Source organism: Phytophthora sojae, assembly GCF_000149755.1.
Source record: "Phytophthora sojae unplaced genomic scaffold PHYSOscaffold_2, whole genome shotgun sequence".
In the NCBI taxonomy this organism is placed as follows: domain Eukaryota; phylum Oomycota; class Peronosporomycetes; order Peronosporales; family Peronosporaceae; genus Phytophthora; species Phytophthora sojae.
Genome location: NW_009258116.1, coordinates 7890509 through 7898978, shown reverse-complemented (window position 1 = coordinate 7898978; position 8470 = coordinate 7890509). Strand labels below are relative to the sequence as shown.

The 8470-nt window shown below is 59.5% G+C and overlaps 7 protein-coding genes across 7 annotated transcripts; 6 read left to right on the top strand and 1 right to left on the bottom strand.

The window, feature by feature from the left end:
- Positions 1–271: 271 nt before the first annotated feature.
- PHYSODRAFT_478745 (hypothetical protein) lies at positions 272–1237 on the top strand (the record flags this gene model as incomplete). The annotated part of the gene is made up of 1 exon (XM_009522230.1): positions 272–1237. One exon carries the CDS (start codon positions 272–274, stop codon positions 1235–1237), a length of 966 nt encoding a protein of 321 aa, XP_009520525.1.
- Positions 1238–1405: 168 nt separating this feature from the next.
- PHYSODRAFT_296986 (hypothetical protein) lies at positions 1406–2779 on the top strand (the record flags this gene model as incomplete). The annotated part of the gene is made up of 4 exons (XM_009522229.1): positions 1406–1660; positions 1736–1793; positions 1863–2058; positions 2134–2779. The coding sequence occupies 4 exons, from the start codon at positions 1406–1408 to the stop codon at positions 2777–2779; spliced, it is 1155 nt and encodes a 384-aa protein (XP_009520524.1).
- An 85-nt stretch (positions 2780–2864) lies between these two features.
- PHYSODRAFT_326288 (hypothetical protein) lies at positions 2865–3858 on the bottom strand (the record flags this gene model as incomplete). The annotated part of the gene is made up of 3 exons (XM_009522228.1): positions 2865–3218; positions 3279–3339; positions 3404–3858. The coding sequence occupies 3 exons, from the start codon at positions 3856–3858 to the stop codon at positions 2865–2867; spliced, it is 870 nt and encodes a 289-aa protein (XP_009520523.1).
- Positions 3859–3972: 114 nt separating this feature from the next.
- Positions 3973–4956, top strand: PHYSODRAFT_555146 (hypothetical protein; the record flags this gene model as incomplete). The annotated part of the gene is made up of 1 exon (XM_009522227.1): positions 3973–4956. The coding sequence occupies one exon, from the start codon at positions 3973–3975 to the stop codon at positions 4954–4956; it is 984 nt and encodes a 327-aa protein (XP_009520522.1).
- A 297-nt stretch (positions 4957–5253) lies between these two features.
- Positions 5254–6255, top strand: PHYSODRAFT_246201 (hypothetical protein; the record flags this gene model as incomplete). The annotated part of the gene is made up of 1 exon (XM_009522226.1): positions 5254–6255. One exon carries the CDS (start codon positions 5254–5256, stop codon positions 6253–6255), a length of 1002 nt encoding a protein of 333 aa, XP_009520521.1.
- Positions 6256–6486: 231 nt separating this feature from the next.
- On the top strand, positions 6487–7280 carry PHYSODRAFT_326285 (hypothetical protein; the record flags this gene model as incomplete). The annotated part of the gene is made up of 3 exons (XM_009522225.1): positions 6487–6618; positions 6686–7175; positions 7222–7280. The coding sequence occupies 3 exons, from the start codon at positions 6487–6489 to the stop codon at positions 7278–7280; spliced, it is 681 nt and encodes a 226-aa protein (XP_009520520.1).
- An 82-nt stretch (positions 7281–7362) lies between these two features.
- Positions 7363–8446, top strand: PHYSODRAFT_555144 (hypothetical protein). Its single transcript, XM_009522224.1, has one exon. The coding sequence runs from the start codon at positions 7369–7371 to the stop codon at positions 8347–8349; it is 981 nt and encodes a 326-aa protein (XP_009520519.1). The 5' UTR covers positions 7363–7368; the 3' UTR covers positions 8350–8446.
- The last annotated feature ends 24 nt before the right edge of the window (positions 8447–8470 follow it).

The following is an 8470-nucleotide window of genomic DNA, read 5'->3' as shown; positions in this document are numbered from 1 at the left end:
ATCCCCATAGGTCTCACAGACCTATAGTATAGGTCGGTAACAGACCTATAGTATGGTCTCAACAGACCTATACTATAGGTCTGTTAGTATGGTCTCAACAGACCTATACTATAGGTCTGTTACCGACCTATACTATAGGTCTGTTGAGACCTATATTCTCACTTTTTCTTGAATACGATTGGCTCGATGGGCGTATAGGTCCTATACGCCCATCGAGACCGACGGTACTGTAAGGGTTAATCTCCCCGGCCGCAAGCTCACAACCGGACCAATGGTTTACTCGTTCATGCTCAAGACCGCAGCTCTCGTCTCGGCCCTGCTGGCCTCTGCCAACGCCGAGCTGGAGACCGTCAAGCTCTCGCACCCGTACGGCTCCAGTGCCGAGGTGTTCCTCTTCGGTGCTCACGTCAAGTCGTTCCGCGCGGCGATGGACCCCAAGATGGACGTGCTGTTCATGTCCAAGGACTCGTTCCTCGACGGCGTGAACCCCATCCGCGGCGGCATCCCCGTTGTGTTCCCCAACTTTGGCGGCGCGCCCGGCTTCCCGAACCACGGCTTCGCGCGCATCACCAACTGGACGCTGGCCAGCCACGAGGAGGCCAAGGACAAGAACAGCCCCACGGTGGCCAAGTTCACCATGGCGGCGAGCAACTCGACACGCGCGATGTGGCCCGTCGAGTTCGAGCTCGAGTACGAGGTCAAGCTGCACGCCAACCAGCTCGAGACGGCCCTGCACGTGCACAACACGTTCACGCAGCAGATCGAGTTCCACACGCTGCTGCACAACTACCTGTGGGTCGACAACTCGCAGGACGAGGGCGTGGTCATCTCGGGCCTCAAGGGCGTCGACTACTTCGACCAGGTGGCCAAGGTCAACAAGACGGAGACGCGCGAGTACATTACGCTCAATGGCTCGGTGCAGACTGGCAACACGTACCTCGACGCGCCCGACCAAATCGTGGCCACCGTCAAGGGCATCAACACCAAGGACCGCACTATCACCGTCGAGAAGTCGGGCTCCATCACCGGCTCGGCTAACCAGGGCGAGGTCAAGACGCAGACCGACGCCGTGGTGTGGAACCCGGGTGCCGAGCGCGCCAAGAAGCTCGAGGACTTTGGCGACGAGGAGTACAAGAACATGGTCTGCATCGAGCCTGGCCGCGTCAGCGTCAAGCAGCCGCTCCCGGCCGGCCAGACCTACACGCTGCAGCAGAGCATCACGATCACGTCGTTCTAAGTCGAAAAGTAATGTACTGACGACGTTGCAGCCGTCACGTTAATTTGACAAAACCTAAATGTAGCCATCTTCATACAAATCTCAAGTATTTTGTCCAACGTACCACTAACGTGGTACGCAATCGTACGGTTCACAAAAGTCTCAGCAACTATCAAAGTCCCGTCAACTATGCTGCACATTCGTCGCGTAGTGACCCGCACGCCTTCGGGCTGCCGCGGCTTCCAGCGGTCGGTGGGCATCGTGGGCATGCCCAATGTGGGCAAGTCCACGCTCTTCAACGCGCTGACCAAGACCGAGGTGGCCCAGGCCGCCAACTACCCCTTCTGCACCATCGACCCGAACGTGGCGCGCGTGGCGGTGCCCGACGAGCGCGTGCGCCACCTGGCGGAGGTGGAGAAGTCCAAGCGCGTCATCGAGACGCAGGTCGGCGCAGCGTCATTCAATCTGCAAGGCAAAAGTTGCGACAAACTGACGGAATATTTTCCATTGGTGTTTTAGCTCGAGTTCGTGGACATCGCTGGACTGGTGCGCGGCGCCTCGAACGGCGAAGGACTCGGTGGGTGGCAGCGCCAATGGACTGCAATGCTGCTGTGGCTAGTGACCAATAACTGATTGACTGTGGCAGGCAACAAGTTCCTGGACAACATTCGGCAGGTGGCGGTGATCGCCCACGTCGTCCGCTGCTTCGAGGACACCAACATCCTCCACGTGGACGAGTCGGTGGACCCCATCCGCGACCTGGAAACGATCCGCACCGAATTGATCCTGGCAGATCTGCAGACGGTGGAGAAGCGCTTGTCCAACCTCGCCAAGAAGAAGAAGTGCGTCTGTGCGATCAGGTGGAAGGGTTCAACCTGGTACTCACTGTGTTGTTTTGTGACGTTGTCGCTTGTTAGGTCGGCGGATCCGACGATCCCGTCGTTGCTGGAGGTGCTGAAGCGTCTGCAGCCGCACCTGGAGGATGGAAACCTGGCGGAGGGCATGACGTTCGACAAGCCCGACGAGCAACTGCAGTTCGAGCGTCTGCAGCTGCTGACGGCGAAGAAGGCGCTGTACCTGTGCAATGTGTCGGAGGATGATGCAGCCACGGGTAACGAGATGACGGAGGCCGTGCGTGAGCGCGTTGAAGCGGAAGGAAGCGTGTGTCTGACGGTGTCGGGATCCCTTGAGGAGGCTGCTGCGTCGTTCGAGGATGACGAGAGTCAACTGGAGTACCTGAACGAGAGCGGCCTGACCGAGACGGGATTGACGAAGGTTATCCGCGCTAGTCAGGAGCTGCTGCAGCTGCAGACTTACTACACTGTTGGTGAGAAGGAGGCGCGCGCTTGGAATGTGCTCGCCGGGTCGTCGGCTGCTGTAGCGGCTGGTGTGATCCACTCGGACTTTGAGAAGCTACTCATCCGTGCTGAGACTGTCGGATACGACGACTTTGTCAAGGCCGGAAGCATGCGCGCAGCCAAGGAGAAGGGTCTGCTGCGCTCGGAGGGCAAGGACTACATCTGCCAAGACGGCGACATCTTCAACTTCCTCGTGGGAAAATAGACGCGAGCGTAAGCTGGCCATTCGCTTAGAGCAACGAGATCCCTGTTAAAGGTTTTGTTTGGCCCCTACTGACGCTACCCGTGGACTACTTCACGTCGAATTTGATCTTGGCGAGGCGTTCGCTTTCCTCCCAAAGCGCTTGAGCGGCAGCCTCGCTGTGAGCAAGCGGCTTTGCTTCGACGCGCTTCGGCGGACCCCAGACTTCAAAGCGGTTGCCGGGACCGTAGTAGTCGCTGCTCTCGACATCAGGCGCGGTGGCTGCATACCGCGTGGGGAGTGCACCGGTGGGCGCGTCTTGGGTCAGCGGCAAGGTTCGACCAAAGCGCCACACGAGACTGGTGAAGAAGCCCCATTCCGTGGCCGGAGGGACCACGAGGTTGGTGAGTGTTGTGCCTGGATGGCAGGCCACCGCAGACGCAGACACCGTCAACACGCTGAGCTTGAAGGCGTCGGGTCAATTTGAAGGTGAAGAGCAGATTGCACAACTTCGACTCGGCACCGGGTTGTAACCTTTCTCACTTGTGCGCATGGTGCCCGACCCAGACGTGAAGTGCTCCAGCCTAGCACCCAGGTGAGCCAAGCTGCTCACATTGACCACTGCTCTGCTTCAAGAGCGGGAACAACTGCGCCGTCAACGCGAAGTGGCCCAAGTGGTTGGTAGCGAACTGCCGCTCATATCCGTCCACAGTCTTGGCGTAGGGGACGGCCATCACGCCGGCGTTGTTAATGAGCACATCCAGGCGGTCGTGCGTGGCCTTGAACTCTTCCGCGAACTTGTTGACGCTGCCGAGGTCGCTCACGTCCAGCATCTTGAACTCGACCGAGCCGGCGTCGGGATTGGACGCTAGAGCTTCGCGCAGCGTCTGCTCGGCCTCTTTGCCACGCCCTTCGTTGCGGCAGGCCAGGACCACATCCGCCCCTTTGCGCGCGAGCTCCAGCGCCGTCTCGTAGCCGATGCCCGAGTTGGCGCCCGTGATGACCACGACCTTGCCGCTCTGCGGTTCAATGTCGTCGGCGCTCCAAGTGTCCGGCACTTGCGGACGCAGATCCACAGCGGCCACGCTGTTGCTGTTGCCCATTGCTCGGCGCGTTCGCGGCTATGAACGGGACCAGACGCCGTTGAAGAGACCGCCGGACGGGGGGGGTCTTCCGATTTGGGAATCTGCCACAAGGACGACAATTGACTGCAGGCCATGAGCGACTCGAGTTCCCGTCCGCCGGTGCCCGAACACTGGGCCGCCTCGCAGATCCCGTCGCAGAAGGGCCGCGTCGCGGTGGTCACGGGCGCCAACTCGGGCATCGGCTACGAGACGGCGCTGGAGCTCGCGCGCAAGGGCGCGGACGTGGTGCTGGCCTGCCGTAATGAGGAGCGCGGGCGCGAGGCCGAGACCAAGCTGCGCGACACGCTGGCGGCCACCCCCGAGGCCGGCAAGGTGACGTTCGTCAAGCTGGACCTGGGCGACCTCAACAGCGTCAAGAAGTTCTCGGAGGACTTCACGCAGAGCCACGAGCGGCTGGACCTGCTCATCAACAACGCCGGCATCATGGGCGGAGCCTACGGCCTCTCGGCGGATGGCTACGAGCGCCAATTCGCAACCAACCACCTTGGCCACTTCGCGTTGACGGCGCGGCTCTTCCCGCTGCTCAAGAAGAGCTCGCCGTCTCGCGTCGTGAACGTCAGCTCCATAATGCACCGCTCGGCTACAAGCTGGAACGAGGACGACATCATGGTCGCGAGCGCGGACAAGTACCGCGAGATGGACAACTACAGCGTCACCAAGCTCAGCAACATCCACTTCACCAAGGAGCTGGCCCGCCGCATCAAGGCCGCAGGGGTGGAGGGGGTCACCTCGGTGGCCTGCCACCCTGGCATCACGGCCACGAGTCTGGCCACGGCGTCCGCCAACAATACGGGCGGGTGGCTCTGGTGGCTCGTGTATAAGGTCACGGACTGGTCCCCGCGCCAGAGCTGCCCCATGGGCGCGCTGCCGACGCTGTACGCGGCCACGGGCAGTGAAGTCGAGGGCGGCGACTTCTTCGGCCCCAAACACCTCAAGACTTTCGGCTACCCCGTGCGTGAAGACCCGTCCGAGCTGAGCAAGTCCGAGTCGGAAGCCAAGAAGCTCTGGACCTTGAGCGAGAGACTCGCCAAGCTGTCCTTCGACATCGAGAAGTAAGGAGCTCGTGAGATGAAGAGAAGAAGTGTCCGACATGGCCGTAGCAGAAGTGTCATGAAATAGATGAACATCAAAATGGTCGGGACTTTAGTGCAGGAATTGTCAAGCAAACAAACTGTTTTCAGCAAGAAACTCAGCAGCGCGACATGAAGTTGGCAGATCAAACTACAACACCGTTGGAGACTTGGAACCTCTTGTGGAGAACCTTTCCCAGTGTCCACGTCCCTGTTGTGCCTTCTCCACTATGCGACTTCTTCATCACTTTTGGATTTCTCCAGCACCCAACGCACAAACAACATGGGCGGCAGACCCAGCAAGAGCACTCCTCAGCCTCAAGCCCCCGGTAGCTGGAGCGCGAATGACATTCCGTCTCAAAAGGGCAAGACCGTGATCGTCACGGGGGCCAACTCGGGCATCGGCTTCATCACAGCGTTGGAGCTCGCTCGTAGAGGAGCGCACGTGGTGCTGGCCTGCCGCAACCGAGAGCGCGGCCTCAAAGCTGAACTCGATATCAAGGCAGAGCTTGCAGGCGTTCCTGGCGCTGGGTCGGTCAAGTTCATGCTGTTGGACGTGAGTGACTTGAGTAGCGTCCACAAGTTCTGCGAGGACTCCAAGAGGACACACACTGGACTGGATCTGCTTATCAACAACGCTGGGATCGTGGGCGGATCGTACACCAAGACCATCGACGGGTACGAGCTGCAGTTCGCCACCAACTACCTGGGCCACTTCGCGTTGACGGCTCAGCTCTTCGACCTGCTCAAGAAAAGCAAATCGGCGCGGGTCGTCACTGTGAGCAGCCTCCTGCATCGACACGCCACTTTCATCTACGACCAGGACAAGATCATGGCCTGCAACGAAAAGGAGTACGGGCAGATCAGCTCGTACATGGTATCAAAGTTGTGCAACCTCCTGTTCACCATTGAGCTGGATCGTCGCCTGAAAGCTGCGGGGATCCACAACGTCGTCGCGGCTGCGGCGCACCCTGGGTACTGCAACACCAAGATCCACGCAAAAGGGGCCGATACGAACCGAGACAGTTGGTTGTGGTGGCTGATGTACCGCAGCGTTGGCGTGGCGGCGGTGCAGAGTCCGCAGAAGGGGGCTTTGCCGACGCTGTACGCTGCTACGTCGTACAATGTTCAGGGCGGAGACTACTACGGACCCAAGTACCTGGAGTTGTATGGCTCTCCGACGCGCGAGGATCCGTCGGACCTCAGCAAGTCCGAGGTCGCCGCCAACAAGCTATGGGCGTTTAGCGAGAAACTCACCCACCTCACATTCGATGTGACCAAGTGAGGCGAAAAGCATTAATTGGACTCGATGGCGTTAAGGGGACGATTATTATTGCTTCAGGTCACCGTGATCGATTATTCCACGCACGACTGCGGTCTAGGCGGCAGATTGAAACGCATGCAAGGCCCCTGGTTGCCTTGCCTTCTCACCAAAGCTAGCGTCCACAATAGTACAACTCATTCCTGAAAACCCCTTCAAGTAGACACTACTACATCTTGCCAACCAAGCTCTACGATGCCCTCCACAAAGAAAACGGTCCTCATCACTGGAAGCACACGAGGCATTGGTCTCGCCTTGGCTACGCTTTACACCAAGGCTGGCTGGAACGTCATCGGCACGGCTCGTGCTACCAGCAACGCTGACAAGGTAGTCGATAGTAGACTCCAGCGGCCAAGTCCACACTCCACTAACGCTTATCTCCCCGCTTTGCTAGCTCGCAGCCTTGTCACCGTTCAAGATCGTCACGTTGGACACGAGCGATGAGGACTCGGTAAACGAGGCGCCCCGTCAGCTGAAGGACGTCCCGATCGACCTGCTCATCAACAACGCGGGCACTGGGTGGCTCACGGAGATCGTGGCACCCACGAAGGCGTCGCTGGTGAAACCCTTCGAGGTGAACGCGGTGGGTCTGTTCCTCGTCACGAATGCACTGCAGTCCAACCTGCAGCTCGCGGCGAAGTTGAATGGATTCGCGTCCGTGGTGCAGCTCTCGTCACTTCTGGGCAGCCTCAGCAGCAACACGGACAAGAACACCGTCTTCTTCCGCGGCCAGTACGCCTACAGCACGTCCAAGGCGGCTCTCAACATGATCACGCGCTCGTTGGCTGTGGACCTGCGCGACAGCAACATCGCGGTCGTGGCGGTTCACCCCGGATACGTCGACACGGTGCTCACGGGCCCAAGGTCCATTGAAATCCGCGGACGTCGCGACGGCCATAGCCGACCTGGTTGCCAACATGACGTTGAAAGACACGGGCAAGTTCCTCAACGCAGACCCCACGATGCCCGGCGCAGAGCTCCCGTGGTAAACTAACTACCCAGTACCCCCCGAGAAGAGTCGGCCCATAGCATCCCTAGCAAATCTATGTCCTCTACACAACACCCTCTTGGTCAGGAATGTCCGAAGAAGCTCCCACGATTCCCGACGCCTGGGACGTCTCTCAGATCCCGTCCCTATCGGGCAAAGTGGCCGTCGTCACGGGCGCCAACACGGGCCTCGGGTACGAGACGGCGCTGCAGTTGGCGACGAAAGGGGCGCACGTGGTTCTCGCCTGCCGCAGTGAAGAGCGCGGTCGTGCAGCGGAGACCAAACTGCGTGATGTTTTATCCTCCACCCCTGACGCTGGGACGGTGGAGTTCATGCAGTTGGATCTGGGCGACCTCAGCAGCGTTCACAAGTTCTCGGAGCAGTTCAAGGAGAGCCACGACCGACTGGATATGCTGGTCAACAACGCCGGCGTCATGGGCGGGTCCTACGCCGTCTCCACTGACGGCTACGAGCGAATGTTCGCCACCAACCACTTGGGCCACTTCGCCCTCACTGCTCAGCTGTTCGAGCGCTTGAAGCGCAGTGACGCGGCCCGGGTGGTGAACGTCAGCAGCGGCCTGCACAAGAGGGGCGAGGCCAGCTTCAAGGAGGACGACATCATGGTCACGAGCGAGGACCGCTTCGGCCAGGTGCAGACGTACGGGGAGAGCAAGCTGTGCAACATTTTGTTCACCAAAGAGCTCGACAGACGCCTGAAAGCCGCGGGCATTGACAATGTCACGGTGGTGGCTTGCCACCCGGGGTACGTGGCCACGAGTCTGGGCTCGAACATGGCGGCGGCCAACAACAGTTGGATCTACTGGCTGCTGATCAAGATCGTGACGCTGCTACCCGGTGGAAAAACTCCCGAGATGGGGGCGATGCCGACGCTGTACGCTGCTACGGGGAAGGAGGTCATTGGAGGGGACTATATTGGACCGAAGGACAGGAACACGGGCTCACCTGCTCGTCATGAACCGGCAGAGCTCTGCAAGTCGGAATCGGCAGCTAAGAAGCTGTGGGCGTTTAGCGAGAAGTTGGCGCACGTGACGTTCGAGGTGGAGAAATGAGGTGACGCCTCTCGAATGGAGGAGGACGGCCGGATGCAATGCACACTTTTTTTCTTTCTTGTAAGTTTCTTGGTAATATCAGCTTGAATATGAATGTACGTGGGCACGAAGCAGAGCGTAC

Bases quoted from the DNA above. Each gene is read 5' to 3' on its own strand.
- PHYSODRAFT_555144 (XM_009522224.1), top strand. From the start codon at position 7,369: ATGTCCGAAGAAGCTCCCACGATTCCCGACGCCTGGGACGTCTCTCAG.